Below are 23,306 nucleotides of genomic sequence, written 5' to 3'. Positions count from 1 at the left end.
CTTTCGTGTTGCTGGCCTTTGCGATAAGTGACTGTTCTTTCAATATGTGCCTAAATATCTCTTCCACTGTACCTAAGCAAAAGTTCTGTTTGGGCCTTTATAGTAATATTTTGTTGGCTATGCCACTGTGGTGGCATTGATAAAATTACAAAGAAATAAATGATCTGGGGACAGCACAGTGGCGCAGTGGGTAGCGCTGTTGCCTTGCAGTAAGGAGACCTCGGTTCACTTCCTGGGTCCTCCCTGCGTGGAGTTTGCATGTTCTCCCCGTGTCTGCGTGGGTTTCCTCAGGGTACTCCGGTTTCCTCCCACAGTCCAAAGACTTGCAGGTTAGGTGGATTGGCGATTCTAAATTGTCCTTGGTGTGTGGGTGCGCGTGTGTGCCCTGCGTTGGGCTGGCGCCCTGCCCGGGATTTGTTCCCAGCCTTGCGCCCTGTGTTGGCTGGGATTGGCTCCAGCAGATCCCTGTGACCCTGTAGTTAGGATATAGCGGGTTGGATAATGGATGGATGGGTGGATAAATGATCTGACATGTTTAACAGTATTCTTTAAAGCCTTACGACAAGCTGCCTTCATAAAATATAATTTATCCTCAACAAGTATGGAAATCATTGCAGTATTGCAGTGGAGCCCAATAATCTGTCGCACACAGGTTAGTGTTAAAGTGAGCTTGGAGCCATTATCATACATTATCACGCTGTGGAGCCATTTACATATGCTAAAGGATAATTGTTAGCCACTATATTTATAATGTTACAATTACAGAGACAACAACTTTGAATTATTTACAGTTTTCCAAGTTTTCCTCCTGGGTATGACCTTAATTTGCATCCAGCCCTGCAAGAAGGTCCTCCAACTTGGGTTTGGTGGCAGGATTGGCACTCCAGCCACTGTACAAAATCTCACACTGTTCAGGGTGGTGCTGAGGTGTCACCCGTTAAATGGCTGCACTCGGGTCTCAGTCTGGGTGGTTTACTATGAGGTGGGTGTAATCAGCACATGCTCCCAAACTCTCTCTCTCTCTCTTTTCAAGTTTACATATACAGTAAATAACTATATTCAGTCTTTGATATATACAGCAGAACATCGTACTCTATAATGCATCCTTTATAGATAAGACACTTGTAGCAGGATTTAAAATAATGCGGCTTTCTTTATAAGCACAAACCTTTTCTCCGTAATTAATGAATTTTAAGGCATTGTACTTTTAATTGGAGCAGAATGTTATAATTTTAATTTAAGCAACCATAGTTGACTACTTATTGGTTTGCATTTTTCATTTTATAATACTGTATATAAATGTTTTTGAACATTATGTATTGTTAAATAAGCACAGAAACACTGCCAAAGGTTTGGGGAATCCCCCATATACTGTCACACAGGAAAAAAAATGAAATGACGTCTTTACAGACAGAGTTCAAAATGGAACTTGCACAAAAGAAAATGAGGGTAGTATATGTAGGTGGGTCTGCAGGAAGTGAGGTTACGAAGAGGTGTGATCTTGAGGCTTGAAACCAGAAGTGATGTGTAGGAAGAGGTGTGACCTTGAGGGTTGGAACTGGAAGTGATTTTATTGGGTGGTTTCTTCAATTCTATTTGAGCTCATAAACTGTCTCCCACGCACACGTTTGTGACAATATATACACGTGATGTCAGTGCAGGTTAACTTACAACAAGTTAATTTTAAAAATGAGCACTTGTTCAACATAAGTAAAAACAATGTGAAAGGTTAATTTGGGGTTTTATACTTGACTAGTTGAAATACCCAGCATTGCCCAGGAGGAAAATAAGGTTTTTTTTTTAATTGTTTGAGAAAAATATAATTAAAAATAAGCACAACTTTAAAAATAAAAATAAATGAACAAACAATGAAGACTCACTAATGTTTTTGTCTTGCGGTCTTGTATGTATGTTATCATTCAGCTGACGCTCGGAACTGGCCAACTCTATTTAATTTCAAAAGCAACAGGGGTGCGGTGGTGCTCAAACATAAAGAATGATGGCAGTCACTTCTTGTTCGCCCTCTGGTGGTCATTCCGAGTGTCAACTGGATGATAACATGCAAAGAAGATCGCAAGATACAGTACTTTAAGTCGACCAATGAGAAACATGTGTACCAAGTTTCATGAAAATCGCTCCAGCCGTTTGGACGTGATGCTGGAACATACATACATACACACATTGACTTTTATATATATAGATATACAATATCTCCTCTAAAACTAATAAAAAAAATTAATAGTCGAGATGTTGTTTTTTTGTAAGTGTTGTATTCTTCTTAAAGATGAAGCAAAGACACACTCAGAAGTATATTTCTAATGTCATTTACTGTGTTCGATAATCCCACTCTCTGCAGACGTCATATAACGTAATTCATAAAAATATAACTGAACAATCATAAACAACAACTGTGTTCGAAAACTGTCTTACTTCGTTCAACATGTTAAATTATTTAAATTACACGTACATTCAGTCAGTAGTTTTAAACTTTAATGAACGATGACTCTAATCACAAAGTAATGTTGCCTATTTATTAATATTGTTCGCACCGTTAGCTGACTGAGTGAAGCAGTACATTTTTCTAAAAAGTACCAGTTTAAATGCATATGCTTTACATATGAAGAACCAGAAAATTATTAAAGTGTACCTTCTATTTACTGTTTAAGACAATAAAAAGAAGTACTCATAAAAATATACAAAAAAATAAAGGTTATTCCTGCACTTTATAAGATGAAGCCTGCACAACAGCGTGAGAATAACTTTTACTTTTTCTTTCTTTCATAGATGTACTGTATATACTGTAGATGTAGCACTTCACTAACTCTTACAAAAATCAATGTAGAAAAATAACAAAGAGACTGCTAAGATTAAATGTTTAGCACATATGGCACGTAGACCTTCAATGGAACATCATAAGCTTAATTTGAAATATACTGTATGTTCTCATAGTTATCATTGTGCTGGTTTCTTAGCTCTCAAATTCACAAAAAAACAAAAAAAAAGCTTTTTTGTCAGTTTTGTCTGTAATATTACCAACCAAATGGAAACAAGTAGAAACAATGCATTTTTTTTTTATTTTTAACCAATGCATAGGTATAAATCATTCCAAATCTTTAATTTCTTTTTAAGGCATTTTGGCTCTCCCTCAGAATATAATTATACTCTTTAGAAGGAAACACGTTTGTAGCAGAGAGAAGCCTACATTATCAAACAACAAGCCCTTAAGGTAGACTGTGAGGTAAAAGGTGCTGTTAATGCGTCTCTGAATCTATAACAAAAGTGGCGCACGCATCTGTAATAAAGATTATTATGATTTATGTTTAAGGCAGCTTGCTGGTTAGTCCCAACTGCCTCGTGGCTCCAGGGTCTTGGACTCACTTCCTTGCCCAGTCACTGCCTATGTGTAGAATAGGGCTGCTTTAGTTTGCTCCTGGTAGTCTCCTTTCTTCTCACATCATTGAAACATGAATTGGTGGCTCCAAATAAGCCCTGTATTAGTATAATATGAGAATCAGATTGGCAAACTTGTTGAGCTGAATGGCCTGTTCTAATCAAAATTGTTAAAATTTTCTAAAAAGTCAGATTCTTTCAAATACAGTGTTAAGGGATAACACTAGGGACCTTGGAAAATGAGGTGGAAATCGTCAATGGAGGAGTCAACTGTCCATCACTGGGGACTCGTAACAACATGCTCAAAACCCACTTATTCCAATTCAGGGTGGTAGAAGGCCAGCCCTAGAGCAGGTGGCAGTGCATTTCTGGACACACTTACCAAACACTCTCAAGTGTATCAGCATTGTCAGCAACCTAACATGCTTTACAATCACTCCATGTAGTCACAGAAAGAACATATGTGGTCCATACAGACCATAGTTCATAGTACCATGTGTGGGATTAGAACCTGAAATGCCGGATCCATAAGGCAGGAGCACAGCTCAGAAATTCATGACATGTTAATGTTAAGTTAGAGGGTAACCAAACATGTGGATGGAAATTAGATTACTCTGAGAAAATGAATGCAAAAAAGGCAAATGCAAATATTCAACACACACAGCTTTTGGCTCTGGAGTCAAATCTAAGTTTGTAGAAATCTGGATCACCAGTGCTAATCACTGAACCAGGGTTCTACCTGTAAGACATTACATGCAAAACAATGTTAACAATTACATTAATAATTATCATATTAGTACACACTACTACCAGTGTGCCTCATATTCTTGACCTTCACTGGTCTTGACTTTATATCCAATGGGTTAGTGTTTGAGCCATCTCAAATCCACCTGTTCTGGACAAGCTGCATATTGAGGGGAAAGATTACATTAGATGCCTAGAAGAAGGAAGTTATCTTTCTTTGGTACCCCTGAAGTAAAAAATGTGCACTGTGTAATAAAAATACGACAAAAATGTTTACTTAATCAAACCTATATTTTTGTAGTGATGACTGTCTGGAATATGTCATTAATTTGTCATTCCTATTCTGCTTTTGTTTTTGGGCTGCAAAAGGATTCCACAAGACAATTAGAAAGGTTTGGAGCAGCAGTCCGTATACTTGAAACAGGCTGCCAAATCAGAGTTTGTCGTTCAAATGGTACAGGTCTTAACAGACTTCAGTCCAACACAGAACAGTTCAGACAGGCAAACGTTTTAAAGTCTGGCAGGGGAAATAATGTTGTTGGGGCCGGAATCGGAAGTGACATTGTCAAGTCCAGGCGAAATTTCCCATAATTGGTCTGCCGATGAAAAAGAGGAAGGATTCGTGAACCCTGCCACCCCTTGGTCTGGCATGGAATTATCCCTTTGTGAGCCCTTACACTGCCTCCCATGCGCATTTGTTACAGTACATTATTAGTTTTAGTTTTGTTTTGTTAATAATTTTATTGTTCTTAAAGTAATATCATTGTGTCAGTTGTTTATGTATTTTATGTGCTTGTTTGTTGGGCGCCAACAATTTGGGGTTTTTCATAGTTATTATGCTACATGTGTGCTAGACACAGGATACATGTATTATATTACTTATGACATCAAGACAAACGAGACCTTTCAAAAGACCAGTGCTCAACCAAAAACAGATTTGTGCCTTGTTTTGGATCATGTTGAGTAAAATGAGTCACATGAAATTGAATTTGCAGTGAAACTCTGCTTCCCAAAAACAAATTGCAAAGCAAATGGTGTTTTACCATTAACAGAATGTACACAATTAACACATATATTTTCATCTCTCTTCTCCATGTGTGGAAGGATGACAAAATTTATTCTGGAGCAGAGTATGGAAAGGGGGCACAGTTACAAAATACTTGGCATCTGCTGCTAAAATCAATTGTCCTGGGTGTGAGGCTGATGGCAAGCTTCAGGAAGAATCCTGGGTGGGATCAGCTTATGGAGTTGGGGAAAGTGAGTGATCCCAAATGAGCTCTTGAAAAGCTTTTCGGTTTACCAGTCAATCTACATCCCTGTTCTCATCCATGGTCATTAGCTGTGGATAAAGAATGTGAAACTAGGTTTTTTCGTAAGATGGATCAACTGACACTGATAGGATGAGAAGCTCAGTGATTTGGAAGAATCTGAAAGTAGATTCACTGATCCTCTAGATGGAGAGGGGTCAGTTGAGGTGGTGTGGGCATGTCGTAAGAATGCCCCCCAGGCCTCTCCCTCTGGAGCAGCCCTAGGCAAATCTCACTGCTCAGAAAGCCTGTGGCAGACCCAGGACACACTGGTCGAATTATATCTCTCGGCTGGCTTGTGAATGTCTAGGAATTCTCTAGTCTGTAGCTAGGGACAAGGAAGTCTGGGTTGACCTGCTTGGCCTACTGCCACCGTGATCCTCTTCAGGAAAAGCAAATAAAAAGAAGTTACATGATAGTTTGATTCCTGGCTCTGACTCCCACTTGTCTGAAGACAATGATTTTATCTCCCAGTACTTTATCTTCATTTGCCCTTGTGGCCTGCCAGTTTACATCTGTACCAGAATACACTGCTAGGAAATAGAACCATTTAATTGAAAGGTGATGATGATGCCTTCAGTGCCTCAATGCTCCCCTATATCTTATTCATTTAATGAAAATGACAATTAAACAATATGCACATATTGATTATTAGAAAGGAGTCTGTGACTTTTCAATTAAATCATATACTGTTTCCTTTAAAGGGAAAGTACAGTACAAGTTTTGGTCCAACCACCATAAAGATTTTAAAGAGGTTTCTTTGACACATCTGACATTTATTTCAAATAAACATATATGGAATTGGATGTGTGCGTGGGCTGCACATTAAAGTCATTCTCAACAAAAAAAAGTAGAAAATCCGTTGTAATATGTTGCCATTGAAATGTCAACATTGCTCTGTAGACTCCTTTTCACATCACTATTCAGTGATTGCCAAATATATGCCAGCATGCCTCTTTTTAATTCAAACTGGCAAATCTAAATTCCTTAAAAGATGTTCCAACAGAACTACAGCAATGCTTTGTCTATTACCTATGTTAGGAAACTGCATATTCAGACACTTATTTTCTTTTCAAGCTAAATTAGGTCTAAAGCACTAGCAATGAACAAAGACGAGTTCATTTTGTAATCATCAGGCACCTCAGAAATTATGGAAGGTTACATGCTACCTTTTGTGCAGAAACAAAAGTTGTGCTCTAGTATAAAAGTTGCAGTTAGTTAAATTTTGCCGTGGATGACAAGGAAACATTGTTGACTCACTCCTACTTACGTTAACATTTGCCTGAAATAGCCAACATATCATATTATCTAAAAAGCTCAATTCGTAATCATTTAGCTCTTGTTACCTGTATTTATTGGCTGACACTTTTGCATGCTACATTGTTCTGTTTTTGCATGTGCACACAGAAATTAATTTTATTTCACTTAATGATCATTATATCTTACAGTACCGTAAAAAAATAAGCAAGTGTCATATGTGTGCACATGGGGGGCAGCTTACGGGCTCAGGTGATGGTAATAACCTGCAGTACCGGGGGCTGGCGCTGTGGTTTAATGCCTTCTCTCTTCCTCCTTCTGTAGAACGGAAACCTAACCACCACTCCAGTGCTGACATCACTTCCGTTGTTCTCCCACCTGGACCCTCACCTTCCTGTCGAAAACCTACTGTACATATTCAAGAGTGCTACTAACCTAGGCAGTTCTCTCTAGAACTGCTGTTTGCAAAGATGTATCTCCACTTGTTTAACATGCTGGTATTTAATATACCAGGTTTACTCAGAATGGTGCTCCCCAACTGTTTACCTTTGTTTGTCTCCTCTTTTACACAAGAATAGTGTTATGTCCCCAGATACCATAATACTTAAAAGAGAATCTTCTTCTTCTTGTTTTGGCTGCTCCCGTTAGGGGTTGCCACAGTGGATCATCATCTTCCGTATCTTTCTGTCCTCTGCATCTTGTTCTGTTACACCCATCACCTGCATGTCCTCTCTCACCACATCCATAAACCTTCTCTTAGGCCTTCCTCTTTTTCTCTTGCCTGGCAGCTCTATCCTTAGCATCCTTCACCCAATATACTCAGCAGCTCTCCTCAGTAAATGACCAAACCAGCGCAATGTCGCATCTCTGACTTTGTCTCCCAATGCTTACTTTCAGTAATGCACCTAAAGAAAGGGTTTACAAAAGGGAACCTTATGCTTTGGATTGGATTACTTCATATAACACACTATTTGCTTAAGCAGCAAATATATCCTTATACAGCAGCCTAACAGGACTCATTATGTCTCACACACACACACATATTACAGATAGATAGGAACACCGTTACCACATCATCTCCTAATTCCTATATCAAGAACAGCACAGAGCAAGAATAATATGTACAGTATTAATAGATTTCAATGATGAAGGTTTTTTCCATGTATTTGCAACAATATTTAAACAACTATCAGCTCATAAATTAATAAGCAGCCAAAAGAGCAATGTTTCACAGAGTCATTTTGCAAAAACTGAAACCAGACAAATACATATCTTTTGTCAAACTGAGCCCCTAAATTGAAAATGAAAGTGAACCTCAATCAGTCTTTAATAGGACTACAAAGCCTATGCACCATTTTGTTTTTCATATGTGAATTGTTGTAGTGAAAGTGAAATGACCTTATATTTGTCGTAAACCAGGAGTCCCAAAAGTACATCCCGTAAGTTCCATAAATATTTACGGAAATTGCCCTCCAGTGGGGATTACCATCAAAACCCAGAGTAGAAATAAAAGGGTCCTAGAAGAAGCTTTATAAAATAAAAAAATTATTTTTTTATCAACAATGCTCCATAACACCAGAAGGTCCTTAGAGAATAAAAGGAATTGCCAGAGAAAGCAAGACAATCCACAGCAAACACAGTCCCAATACAAAGGCAAAGTCAAAAATCCAGGCTATCACAATAACAAAAAGCCCCTCAAAGCACAAAAAAAAACCACTCCACTCCCTAGCACATTCAAAATGAACTGCCAGGAACTATGGAAGGCCCTCCATTTTATAGGGTGCACTGCAATTCCTGGTAGTGATTGACAGGTGGCCCCACCCACAAACCAAAATGGGACATAACCAAAGCATTTTATAGTCACTGACAAAAACAAAGAATAATGCACATAACAAACAAAAATAAAACATTAACACAAACAAATGGCACAATGATGGACAAAATACACAAGAAACATGACTTTGAACCCCAACCAGGGGAGAAACAGTGGCTGAAACATGACAATATTTAGATCAGGAATATGTTTACTTCTTTAGAAGTCTGTGTAATCTGTTCTTAATTCTGCAATAATGGACCCAAAGTCCCTTCATTAAACTTGAAACTGTGAAACTGAACATTAAGGATAAATAATCTGAGCAGGAGTGTTGGAAGGAGACCTCGAGATGTTAAGCGATACACCTTGAAGATATTCTTGTGTGGCACAAAATTAAAGTGTTTCTTTCCATTTGTGTAAAAATAAAATCAACTGCAGATTTCCCTACATATTGTTGTGACAGTCTGCAGTTTTCAAGGAAAGTCCTGATGGTCCAAAATTGTTAGATCAAGTGTCAGAGATTTTAAGGAAAGTTACAAAATTTACGGAATATTACAAGATTAAAAGATCGTCAAGTTCAAGAAATTCCAATACATTTCTGGCCAAAATAAAACTAAAATCAAATCCAACAGGGACATGTCCAGAGGGGTGGCTACAGTGGCTCAAGCCCTTACTCCTATCCTCTCTTTGGGCCAAGTGGCCTTTTCTCTCACTAGGATATAACTGATCGTTTCCAAGCATAAGTGCGCATCCCTTTGTCTTTGTAAGGGACAGCAAAAAAGCAGAGATAAGGACATTTGGCAGACCACCGCTGTTACGATTCAGAAAAAAAATATCTTTTTTCTGATCTGTAGAAATTTTGTTTTAAGGTCCTTTGGCTTTTTGTTAGGTTTTAGAAATCAGTGAATCTCTTTATATGATAATCGGCAGGCAGTATGGTGTTGTGGTTAAGGCTTTGGGCCTAGGACTTTAAGCCCTGAGGTTGTGGATTCAAATCCCTGTATGATCATTTCACCTGCCTGTGCTCCAATTGGAAAAACAAACAAAATGTGACCACTTGTATCTTAAATGTTGTAAGTTGCCTTGGATAAATGCATCAGCCAAGTAAGAAATAATAATTATTGTCTCTAGACATATACTAATGCTATCATTATGTATCTATTTTACTTTGAAGCCATTGTATTTATTCATGGATGCCACTGTTTTGAATAGCGGTTGTTGCAACACAGTCCCCCAGCTGCTTGGCCATGTCTCCAAGAAGTCGCATCATGCAATGTCATCGGCACACCATTTTAAAAGTTGACACCTCATGCTTATTGACATCTGACACTGGTGTTATGTAATTTTTTAAAGATTTCCGGTTTAAGGATTACAGCAAGCATTTTGACTAAGAGTTAGCGTTGTGGTTTAGGTATCTGTTTTTCTTGATCTTCTGGTTTTAACTTTGTTAAATATATAGTTCTGTCAATCTCATTGTCCCTTTTTGCCAGCTTATTTTTATTAGTAGAAAAGCAAGGGTTTAAAGAGACAGGTGGGCTTAGTCTATGTTGAAATCCACCTGAACTGCTAGCCTGGCATTTTAAAAGAAAAGGAAGTCTTTTTGTTTTTGTGCCATTTTCCACTTTGGCAGTACAACCACAAAGAGGTAATGGCCTAGTTTGTGCGTTTGCAGTAATTATTGTGTTATTTCAATGAAATGTAGCTTTGCAAGGAAACTGAAAGGAGTTTTTATTAAACTTAATGTTAGTTTGGGCTGCACACAACTTTAGAATGCTTTAATTAAATACAGTTCTAGTGTATTGTCATATGTACACAGTAAGATGTGTCTTTATTGCATGTCTCCCAGTGATTTGTGACAGAAGTATGAGAATATTGTGAGCTGGTCACGCAAAAGTTGAAACAGAGCAGTGACAAGTTAAAAATAGTTGGGACACCAGCTGGGTCGTCCCGTTTAATTCTCTGCTCCTTTTCTTTAACTTAAACAAGCACCTTCTGGCAGCAACTAGCACAACCCCGTAGGGAAAAACACAAAAGAAAATAAGGGCTCAGGTTAGCCGACGTAACAAATAAGAGGTCTCCCGTAGAGTTCTGACGTGTCTGGTATCGGTCCCAAAAGACAGCTCAGTGGAGGCAGTTTGGCTTTTTATAACAGGAGGACCAGAAGGGGTAGAGCTAATTTCCCTCATTGGGAGGCTACTCGAAGCTGCGGGGAGAGAAGGAGACAACACAGTTAGTGACGGCACCCACTCTTGCCCTGGGGGGTTACCACCTACTTCAAGGGAGCCAGCAAGGAGATCCTCGGGTGCACATGCGTCACAATATATAAATCCAATAATAGGTGATGAATATAACACCAAACATAAAATACAACATCAAACAACAAGTAATTACTTCATGCTTGTTGCATCAAAAGGTACTGTATATACGTTTATACTACAGCTTTTTATTTGAAATACGATTAATTGTACTTATGAAACTATTAATGCTAAAATGTATCAACTATATAAAGAAACATGTGGGAATACATGTTTGCAAATGTTCTTGGAATATAAAAAGTACTTCTTAAGTAAAATCATAAAAAGGTCATCATGTTTTGGTGTAATCTGCTGTTCCAAAACCAACTGGAAAAAAGGACCTGAAGCTGTGCTGACAATCTTGTTTTACACAAACCGCCAACACAATAATGTTGCCCTTCAACCTGAACGGGATAAGATGAAAATAATAGCTTAGGGTTTTATGAAACCTTCTAAAGAATGTAATGTAAAGCTGCCAAAGAAATGAGGAATAAACTTTAGGTTAGAACACAATGACAAGCCAGTTATATTTAGGATTCTCTAACCCTGAAAAGATATTGGTTACATATTGACATTGGACCAGCTGGATTACAGTGGAAAGACATTTGCTTCTTAGAAACCTAATTATACTACAAAAATAGTTTCATTCGAAATCTTGCCAAAGACTTGCTTAGCCATGGTGTTGATTAAAGATTAAAAATGTAAGTTCCCAAAGTACGATGTCGCCAAGCCCTGCTTCAATATTTTATAGCAGAGCATAAAAAAGGCTACATCCTTTACAACTGTAACTCTAATGAATGCTGTGATACGCTCTTTGCAGGAAGTAAATCCACAATTATGTGGCTTTAGCTAGTAAATAACAGCTATGCCAACCTGCAATTTTAAATTTTGTAATTCTTCCCAAGTTGCTGAAGTCATGATTCGCTACAGACCTTCTTCCTCTTCTCAATTTCTTTCATCCACTTCTTTCCTTTATGCACTGTCTTCATAACATGACTTTTCAGGATACTTTGATTTTCTCATTTTCATTTGTAGATGTTTCATGTTTTTGCTGTGCTGCCTTTATTTACTCCTTTTCTTTACCAGGCTGTTTAGGAGCTTGACCCAAAGGGCCGTAATCAACTCCTGAAGGGGAGCCATACCTACATAAGGCGCACACACCAGATAATACATAAAGAGGAATGAGGAGAACATGAAAACTCCATACAGACACACTGGGCCTTAGTGTTATGAGGGTGTCAAATCAACCCACTGTACCCTTAAACTCCCAGCTGATTCATTTTACAAGTATTTCCCTTTAGAAAGATATTAGGTTCATCTTTAACTTTAAAATATGAAGCGTTATGTAAAACTTTCTGTAACAGTACACACTACAGAACAGTATATTGCATGTAGTAGTAGCATTGTCTTGTGTACAAATTACAGTGAAATTCTAACTTACATAGTGTGGCGGACGGCTGGGACCCTTACCCAGCTGGGATGCTCCGACAAAGGAAGGACTGAATGTGAGAGTATTTTCAGGACAGTTTCTTCCCCTGGACCAATATACTGTAGTTCAGCCCCCTTGACTTACAATGGGGCCATGGGTTTGGAGCATGGAAGCTCAACCCTACTGAGGCCCATGGGCTGCCTGGATGCTTGCAGAACCCAATTTGCCAGCAACTTCCACTACACCAGAAAGTGCTGCCGGAAGAAGGTTGTTGAGCACCTGGAATCCATCTGGGAGCCCTATAAAAGGGGCCAGTCACCAGTATTCAAGGGCCAAAGTTGGGAGGAGGAGTGAAGGTGAGAAGGACTGGAAACGAGAAAGACACTGCTTTGGTGTTGTGAACATTGTGCTCTTCTCGGGAGTGATGAAAGCCTTTCCCCATCTGTAAATAAAGGTGTGCTGTGTGGAGAACCTTGTGTCCTGCCTGTCTGTGTCGGGTTAGGGCAGCTGTACATGCCCTGGACTTCACATTAGTTAATAAATTATATTTGACTTCCAATAGAGGTCTCTTAAGAATGTGGTGCCTCCATTCCAATTCCAAATCATTCCTTTCACTGCTTCATGTACTGTATGTGTAACTGTTGCTTCAAAGAATAAATATGTATTTCTAAGACAGACACACAGTTTCATTTTGTACTTCTTTTTTACTTTACCTTGTACAACTTTCTGCAACGCTATTTTCAGCACTGAGGTGCCTCAGCTTGCAAGAGGAGGTCAAAAGGACAATCGCTATTTCCCTGCTTTCATTTATTACTGAACAAACCAAAGTATTGTGTCTGAGAGGGGTGGGTGGAATGTAAAATGGCTTATATAATTATACAGCGACTAGAAAAACAGACTGTTGTCTGACAGCTGTTAAGCATATTTATTCTGACCCACACATGAGTATTTTACCTCAGCAGTTTGGTTTTATAAATTACAGAGTCTAAATTTGTATTCATTTATTATTGTCAGTGCTATAATGATAATGTGTAATATACATTAGGTTCTATCTGTTTCTATTCTGCAAAATAAGAAATGTGTGAGAGTTTGTACATGTGCAATATGAATAATTAATGAATTTGCTTGCTGCAAAGTAGACATATCCATTGAGGCACTCTCCTGTTTAATGTCAGATTCCATCCATTCAGCCATGCATTTACCATTCCTCCTTTGCCTAATTTGTCTAAATTGGGGTTGTCAGGGGTCAGAACCTATCCCAGCAACATCAGGAGCAAGGCAGTAATCTAACTTGAACCAAACACTGAAGTATTACATCCATTTTTTATAGGGAGCCACTAATGTGGCTCAGAGTAAGGAGACCAGGGTTTGCTTCCCGGGTCGTCCCTGTGCAGAGTTTGTATGTTCTCTCTGCATCTGTATGGGGTTCCGCCAGGTTCTCCAGTTTGCTCCCACAGTCCAAAGACATACAGGTTATGGGGATTAGCAGGTTGGGTGAATTGGCTCCAGTGTGTGTGTTGTGTGTTTGATTGTGTGAGTGTGTTCTCTTAGTGACGGCCTGGTACGTTGTCCAGGGATTCCTGCCTTGCACCCTATGCTTGCTGGGATAGGCTCCAGACCCCCATGACCCTGCTCAGTATTAAGCAGATTTAGAAAATGGTATATATTCTGTAGATAAGGGTAAGTCGTAATATATTTGCAATTTATTTATAAGACTACATCAACATCCTTATTCCGATTTACTCTCACGTACGTCAATGATCACATGACTGTTTGGGACTGTCAGCAGTAGTGAACATGAATAGCTGACCTGACCAGTCTTCATCTGTTACATTTGAATGGCGTTCTTAAAATTTTCAGACAATTTGTAAAGATTTTACTCCATACTGTGTTGAAAGCTGATGACGGATGTATGTTTCTGCATACCTTCGGTCCACAAAAATGAATTACACTTATGTATAAAAAATATTGGAAAGGGATATGAAAAAATAGGATACAACCTGGAATTCTTGTTTAATTTGATAAGGTAGCTTCTTTGTAAAGGTTCCTTCAGTCAAATACAACACTGAGAAGTAGCAGGTAAATGAACTCCAGTACTTAGTTAAAATGACGTGAGACATGCGGGTGAAGCAGAAGTGATGTCTTCGGTATTGGGTAGAGCATCCTCAAGCCTGAGAGAAAAAGCGAAGTAGATGTAGGATCTTGCAGCCCACTAAATATTCTAAAATCACTGTGTATTGGTCGGAGTTCTACCATAATGGTTGTTTAAATTCCAAACACAGAATAGAAAGGAAAACATAAAGGTGAGCATTGGTTTACTCCTTGATAGGGTGGCCTAGCCACTTAAGTACAGTACCTGCACTCTCGATCTCCCCTCTAATGTATTGCTCTCTCCCTTTTCTGTCACCCTCAACTGAGCATGAACTCTCCTCCCCTCACTAGTGAACTTCTGTTCCAAATTTCATCCACATTTCTGAATTAAATATTCTCTGGTTCAGGCATAAGATCATATCCTAAGTTCAATTCTGGGTGAAGTCCCAGAATCATGTTTGTAGTCTGGGCCAACCCATTTGTCTTTTCAATAGATAGCACATCACAAACATTTTTAGTAATAAAATTCATTGCATTTGTCATTCCAACAGGTGGCACATCACTAATGTAAGCACTGCTTTTACGAATCCCATACCATATGGCAGAGATATAGCAACCAGATGTACACACAGATACACACACATACACACACTTGTCCTTTTATTAAGATGGGCTGTATACATTTTATTTTTATGCAACCTTTTTTGTCATCTTATGTTTAAAAGCCTTGTGTTTGCTGAGGGTAATCAAAAATAACAGATCTATAGATGGATATTTGGCAAATTATCTTTTATAACAGGCATCTGTCCTTTTATTAAGGTGGATAAGCGTATTTCTGTCATCAGGCAGTCACTCTCAATTGAATGTATTCAGCATTAATATTTAGAGTGCAGTGTGTTTGTCCAGTTGCTGTGTCTCTATTAAATGCTATTTGAGATAGATAGATAGATAGATAGATAGATAGATAGATAGATAGATAGATAGATAGATAGATAGATAGATAGATAGATAGATAGATAGATAGATAAAACTTTATTTGTCCCCATGGGGAATTTGGCCTTTTTACAGAAGTTCTTTAATTAAATAAATTTATAAATAGGTATATAAGTAAATAAATATATTCACGGGCGGCACGGTGGCGCGGTGGGTAGCGCTGCTGCCTCGCAGTTGGGAGATCTGGGGACCTGGGTTCGATTCCCGGGTCCTCCCTGCGTGGAGTTTGCATGTTCTCCCCGTGTCCGTGTGGGTTTCCTCCGGGCGCTCCGGTTTCCTCCCACAGTCCAAAGACATGCAGGTTAGGTGGATTGGCGATTCTAAATTGGCCCTAGTGTGTGCTTGGTGTGTGGGTGTGTTTGTGTGTGTCCTGCGGTGGGTTGGCACCCTGCCCAGGATTGTTTCCTGCCTTGTGCCCTGTGTTGGCTGGGATTGGCTCCAGCAGACCCCCGTGACCCTGTGTTCGGATTCAGCGGGTTGGAAAATGGATGGATGGATAAATTCACACACATAGAAAGAAAAACGTCTGTCTTAGCTGTCCCAGTCCTAGTGAGGCATTATGTAGGCGTATCGTCATTGGTATAAAGAAGCCCCAGGAGCATCTCTTGACATACTGTACTTCTGCTGAATTATTCGTTAGCTGAAAGTCCTCAGTGTTGGTGTGTCAGAGAGAGTATGTGCAGCTTTGTTCATAATGACACTCAGTTTTGTTTTAGTTCTCTCCTTTGCTAGTACCACTAGGGGGTCCAGAGTGTGTCCTGAAACTGAGCTTGCCCTTTAAATTAGCTTATTGATTCAGTGGGCCTCTTTTGAAGTGATATTACCAGCCCAGAACACTACAGTGTAGAAGACTGAACTGGCCATCACAGAGTTGTAGAAGATGTGAAGGATGTCACTACCCACATTAAAGGAATGCAGTCTATTAAGGAAAAAGAGCCTGCTCTGTCCTTTCATATATTGCTCCTCTGTGTTAAAAGACCAGTCAAACCTGTCATTAATGTGGACCCCCAATTACATATAGGAGTAAACCATCTCTGCATCCGCTCCTTGAATAGTCACCAGGCACAGAGGTTTGTTTGGTGCGGTGAAAGTCAATAATCAGTTCATTGGTTTTACTAATGTTAAGTTGCAGATGATTCTCTTTGCATCAAAAAGCAAACTTTTCCACCTGATTCCTATACTCTGCCTCACCCTCTTTAATCAATGCACCCCACAAAAGTGCAGAATCACCTGAGAATTTCTGCGAGTGACATGACCTGGTGTTATATTTGTACTCGGAGGTGTACAGAGTGAACAGGAAAGGAGACAGGACTCTTTCTTGTGGTGCTCCAGTGTTGTTCATTATCTGTATCAGAAACTTAGCCGTTGAGTCTCACAAACTGCAGTCTGCCTGACAGATAGACCATTATCCAGGACACTGTGGGCTCATCTACCTGCATATCCCTGAGTTTACCCCTTAACGGGGATGGCTGGATGTTATTGAAGGCACTGGAGAATCAAAAAACGTAATCCTCATAGTGCTACCAGCTTTGTCCAGGTGAGAATAAGCAACGCTAATGTTTGTGATATGCCATCTGTTGGATAACAGAGACACAGCAATTGGACAGACACAGAGATGCACAGACACTTGTCCTTTTGTTAAGGTGGACTGTATACATTCTGTCCTTATGCTACCCTTTTTGTCATCTATTGTTTATAGGTCTTGTGTTTGCTGAGGAAAATCAAAAATAGCAATTCTATAGATATGATATTTTATAACTATATTAATTAATCTTTGGTTATCTTCAAAACCTGGAGCTAAGTCTTATTATTTTTTCATTAAGCCCAGGTGCTAAGCACAATTTCTAGGACGAAAGTTGACACACATTTAGTCATACAGTATTTCTGAATATTTATCTGCTTAACACAGAGCTTGTGGAGATTTTTTTCCCCCATAATATATTACATGCCAGATTAAACTGTGCAGACAATTCTAAAATGAGTTTGGGAGCAGGGGTGCTGAGAACACAGGTCACAAAAAAATCTTGTGCTCTGCCAGTTCATTTAGATGCTATTGCTCATGTCTTGGGCAGAGGGAGAGCAAGAGATTAGACACTGCTGCTTTAGTTTCTTTATTCATGACAGCTTGGAAGCAGTCCAGCAGATATGCTTCTTGCAATTCATATAAATATGTTACTAACCGAGAGATAATTCTGTTTACATATCACACCCTCTATCACCATACTTATCTTGAAAAACATGCTGACTTTTGCGCCATAAGTTAACCGAAACAAATCATGAAAGCTACGTAAATTGTCTTAATGAGCCAGAGGTTTGTGTCTTAGTTAACAGTTCTGACCTTCAGACCACACACATTTTGATTAGATAGACAAAGTAGCTACTGTGTTAAGGCAGGCACCACTTCTCTATTATATTATATTATATTATATTATATTATATTATATTATATTATATTATATTATATTATATTATATTATATTATATATTTAAGGCTTGAATTGCTTATCTCACAACTGGAGGAAATCAATTTTCTGTCTATTTATAATTAGAATATTAAATGACGTTTCACAAAATGTGCATATATAATTATGTGCATAAAAATGGTGGAAAAGATTACACAAGTATAAACACAGCGTCTATTTTTTTTTTTTTTTTGGACAAGGTCTGCTTGCAAATACATGCACATGCAATATGCTAAACAGAAGTCTCATTAAAAAAGTTTTTGCTCCTTGCCAAATGCAAATAGAAAATGACTGGCTTAATTTCAAATCAAATTATCCTTCCAAACACTTCTTTACACATACAGTGGAACGCTCAGCAATTTTTTCCCTACATTTTCTGTCTTTTGTATAAAGGAGTCCTATAGATTGTCTTGGGTGGCAACAAATTATGACTTTAACTCAGCAAGCAAACATTTCCTGTTGCTATCTGTGAGGAATGCCTGGAGCAGTTAACAGCGACTGCCTATCAATTCCAACCATCACACAGACTGTATGGTGACTAATGGAATGTGAGAACAGAGATAGAATTGAATTCTAAATGTCTGTTTTCATATCATAAACCCCAGACTCGGCAGCTGTGGGGGGTTTTGTAGTTTCATATGTTTGCCAAAGATGGCTTGTTTTATCTGATGTTGAGCCTATTCCAGTCGGGATCTATTCAAGTTAGAATGTGTATGTGTTTGTTCCTATCCTGCTCTGTGGCACAGATTTTGCTAAATGAGATACCTTGATAAGAAAGTTGTGATGAAGGAGAAGAATAAAGCAGAATGAGGGTTTGGGACAGACTGCTCCATAGCGCTGACTTTATCAAGCTGCCTTGACTATTTTATTTTTCCTAGTAATATACTAACTGTCCTTATCTTTGTTGCATCTAGGTGTTTTCAGACAAACCACGGATATCAAAAGAAATCCATCTTTCAAGGTAAATAACTAAAACCTTGTAAACACTGTTTACTATAGCAGGATTAAATTACTGCAGTATTTATTTATTTGATTTTCACATTTTCTTCCTCTGAGGATATTGATAAGATTACCATGATCCACAAGTAAATACTTTTTGATTTGGATTAATCTATTGTAGAAGGTTCAAATAAAAGAGTATTGTATAATGCTGAGGTCAGATAAAAACTGGTTATTTTATTGAAAGTGTCTATAAGAGCTCATTATCACTCATTCAATTTCAATCAAACACAAATACTAAACTGTTTTAAATTTGGTGAAACCCTGTGTCCTTATCTTATGTATCAAGTGCTGCTCTCTTCCATCTATTTTGTCACCATTCTCAACATGGAGATCCAGAACCCTCTTGGTCACCATAAGTTTGTATCCATTCCTTCTTATTTTCCATTGAGTTGCATATTCCTGACCAGTTCAACAGGTAGTTGACATAAGCTGATGAAAAACCAAAACAGTTCTTCAATGTAAATAGAGTCTATACATCATATTCATCACTTTGGAGGTGTAATATATTTGCCACATCAACATACATTATAATAACAGCTCAGTGATATGAATTATTATGCATGGGAGTCGTCATTTAACTAGTTTTTCTGCATTTCCCTGCTTGAACAAGGGTGTTGTCATTTCCCAGTTTCTCTGAAATGTTGCGTATGCATGGGTCAAAGTTGTCATAAATATCACATCAAGTTTTCTTTTATAAATTCCGACGTTTGCTTGGGAAGTTGCATACGCATATTTCTAGTAATTTTTGGGCATATGAAAGCTTTATAAATGAGACTCCTGGACCGTCCCAATCCATTTGTTACAAAGCAAATATAAGTGAGATGACAGGAACTGTGCATCTGAAAGTATAAAATATCAAACACAATAGAATATATATCTATATACACAAATTTACATCCAGACCCATATACAATAAAAACTATGCATCTATATAAAACATAAGTATATGATGTAATGGATGGCATGCAGGAACTAGTGTCCCTGCCAGGATAGACTCCTTTCCCTTACATGACCGGAAGACCCAGGTGGCAATTGAACAGAAAGAGTGGAAGAGTGTTCCCTGCCTTAGCCAGGAGGGTGACAAATGATGCCAATTCAGAAGTGGGCACTCTGGCATCTTGGCAGGGTTGGCCCAAGGAACAGTATCCAGCTGATAGGCCAGTGTGATGGAAGGACAGGGGAAGACAACGTGGCAGAGCTACATGCTCCCCTGACACATGAGGTGGCAGAACCCCTGGGTGACGTTACCTGTATAGAAGGCAAGGCATGCTGGGAACTGTAGTCACCAGGCGGGTCTGCAGGAATCTGTAATCCCTACTTTGTGAGGCTTCCATTTGATCTGTTCATGCCCCAGCACCACAAATACCCCCAAGACCAGGAGACTGCTCAACCTCATCCAGGCGAGTTGGAGTCGGGCGTGCAGGATGAGCAAAGCTCACCTGGGAGATGTAGAGGAGAACAAAGAGTAAAAGACAGAGAAAAAGAATTGTGTTGTATATATTCCACTGTTGAAGCCTTTTCAAAAGGTGTTTTCTTAGTTATGTTAAAATGTTTGCCTATATTTTAGTGCATAGTCAATGGGAGGTTCTATTATAACCCCAACAAGCTAAATTGAAAATGGAATATTGTAATTATTTCTTGTCATTCTGACTGCAAACTAGTTCAGTTTATGATCTGTCTTGCAGTCGGTAAGGCGCGGAGAGCAAACAGTTATGTGTCGTACGTATAGAATGTACTGAATCTACTAAGTGAAGCCTGTGTAAGTTTGCCATTGAGAAATCACACAACTTTTAAAGTTTGACAAGAGAATGCTAAGATTGTAATGAAACAGAACAGAAACCTTTTTTTTTCTTTTTGCCTTTTATTCTGCATGTGTAATAACTTTTTTCTGAATTTTTATGATTTGTTTCTTTATTAAATTTTCAATAAACTTTTGACTCATGCTGGATCCTGTTCTGCCAACTCAGTTGCTGGTCAACTTGGGGAACCTTGAAAAGATGCAACTACAGTATTTAAACATTTTAATTATACCAGGACTTGTGTCATGGTGGTTGCGTCTGGGGTTTGGGGTGCTGTAATGTCCCCTATCTGTCACAATGAATAATATAATTAAATATTTGAGTGGAAATTAAATATACTGCATACAGTATACTTTGTGGTCACCAGGGGGTACTGCAGCTCCGCAAACTCCCAGCACACACAAGCTTGGACATAAGTTTGCTCTTTTCAAAGGGCTTTACTTGGTGTGAAACCCTTCACAGTAATTGTTTCCCACACCACAACAATAAACCCTGATCTGCAGTAAAAAGCACTCAGCAATGCTCTGTTTCTTCAGCAAACTGTCTCCTTTTCCTCTGCAGCTGTCACAAGTTTTGTTCACATTCTCCCGACTCTGGCTGCCAGACTGAAGTGGTTCTGCTCCTTTTATATAAAATCTTCCGGTATCCCAAAGCAATGGCCCTGGAACACTTCCTGGTAAGGCTGGAGCCCAACAAAGTAGGGCTTATTGGTCCCTTCTGTGCCCCCTGGCAGCACCCACGGATCCCAACAGGGCTGAGGCAACGAACTACAGTTCCCAGTGTGCCTTGTGGGAATCTTTGGTAGCCCTGCAACCCAGGGGTCCTGCCATCTAGCGGCTCAGGGGAGACAATGCCCCGAGTTAGTTGCATTCCTCCATTCTTCCATGCCATTGGTGTCCCAGCTGGAGAAGGATTTCAGTACAGCTCTGTCCGGGATGTCAGTCCTCATGTGGTGTCCTTAACAACTGGTATAAGAACACAATAAAAATGCAATGAAGATTAAGAAATGTAATAGAGATCACACACTGCAGAATGTGTAACTATCTAACTGAGAACAACAGAAATCTTAAGAAAATGGATAATGTGCTCCTAAATGTTCTCAAGAAAGCATCAGGGAAGAAGCCCAGTGCCACTAATCACACATGCATGAGTGACTCGTGGAAATTGTCTTGTATTAAGAGTAAACCAGGAAGCGCATTGAAGTGAAAAACTGTAAATGTAGCTAGAAAGGTCAAAAGACTATTTTAGGCCAACAAGTTTCAGAATATTCATATAAAAGTTCCTTACCTAATATGGAATTCATTTTAACATCAGTTTCACATAATTGTATTGTGGAAAGCATACTCCCGGACACAGACAGACAGGCACCAGAATGTCCAAAACACATTCTTTATTTTTACTTTCAGCACCACAATGCCTTCATCCACCAACTCTCTTCCTTTCTCTCTCTCTCTTTCTCTTTCTCTTCACAATGACCTCCTCTCCCCTCCTCACAAGCTTCGCCTCCTTCCTCCCAACTATGGCTCTGCTTCTGGAGGGAGGCGGTCCCTTATATACTGACCCGGATGAGCTCCAGGTGCTCCCCCTGACGACACTTCCTGGTGTCAAGAAAGCCCCCAGAAGCACTCCGGGTGCCCCTGGGAATTCTTCCGGCAGCACTTCCACCTCCACTTCCTCCCGTTAAAAAAGTAACTGGATTGGTAAAAAAATATATATTTATTGAAGAATTACAGCATTCTAAACATTGTCACCTTCTATATACCCCCCTCACGATCTTTACACTTCTCCATACGTATCTTCCATTGATTGAAACAGTGCTGAAAGTCTTCTGGCTTGGGGCTCTTCAACAGGCTTGCCATTTCTGTCTTCACTTCATCCACTGAAGAAAAATGTGTTCCCTTCAGGTCACTTTTGATTTTCGGGAACAAGTAAAAATCACAGGGAGCTAAATTGGGAGAATAGGGAGGATGATCGAGGATAGGAATGTTTTTGTCAGTCAAAAACGGCTTTTACGGAAAAAGCATTGTGCGCGGGAGCATTGTCTTGGTAAAGCACCCACTCCCCTCTCGACCTGGGCATTGAACATCTTCCACATTTCCTTGTCCTTCCTTGAAACATTTGTACCATTCAAAAACTTGTGTGTGAGACAAACTGTTATCATCGTACACTGTTTTTATCATTTCATAAGTTTCTGTGGCTGTTTTGTTCAATTTTGCGAGAAATTTAATGTTTATTTGCTGTTTGATTTTTTCACCCGACATTATAGCGGCAACTCATGTAGTGATTGTTGTGCAAATACTGGCTGGGCTATTCACAGGATATACCTAGCCAGTCGACGGTTTGAGTGGGTGTTTAGGAGGGGATATAGTTCTATGATTCACGTCTGGCCGACCTCCAGACGGTTTTCCGGGAAAGCCTCAAGCCCAGTCCAGTTATTTTTGTGCCTCACCTCATATATATAAATATATACAGTATATATATAAATATATAGTCATCTGAAGTATGTATTACCTCTCCAGGTCAAGAGGAAGTGTTGAAGCTAATTTTGTCCTCTTTTGTTCCATCTGCAATACTGAGAAGATACCTTGTGAGATACTCTGTCCCTTCCACTCTCCCACAAACAAATCCAACAGGCACTGGAAGGTGGCATTCTATTTTGAACAGAGTGCACCACAGGACAGAGCTCCCACCTGGTGACCAAAATTTGTGGAATTACAAAGCCTGG

At 39.2% G+C, this 23,306-nt stretch overlaps 1 protein-coding gene across 1 annotated transcript in view; it reads left to right on the top strand.

Annotated features, from left to right (window-relative positions):
- The window catches only part of LOC127530004 (uncharacterized), a 437,517-nt gene that overhangs the window by 407,359 nt on the left and 6,852 nt on the right, over nucleotides 1-23,306 (top strand). Inside the window, exon 8 of the mRNA XM_051935553.1 lies at nucleotides 18,695-18,741. Coding sequence (XP_051791513.1) covers nucleotides 18,695-18,741 — 47 coding nt within the window. The remainder of the gene's footprint in view (nucleotides 1-18,694; nucleotides 18,742-23,306) is intronic.

The sequence above is a fragment of the Erpetoichthys calabaricus genome, chromosome 13, assembly GCF_900747795.2.
Source record: "Erpetoichthys calabaricus chromosome 13, fErpCal1.3, whole genome shotgun sequence".
NCBI classification, from domain to species: Eukaryota; Metazoa; Chordata; class Cladistia; order Polypteriformes; family Polypteridae; genus Erpetoichthys; species Erpetoichthys calabaricus.
Note: the sequence above shows the minus strand (reverse complement) of the source record. Positions and strands in the feature narration are given on the sequence as shown.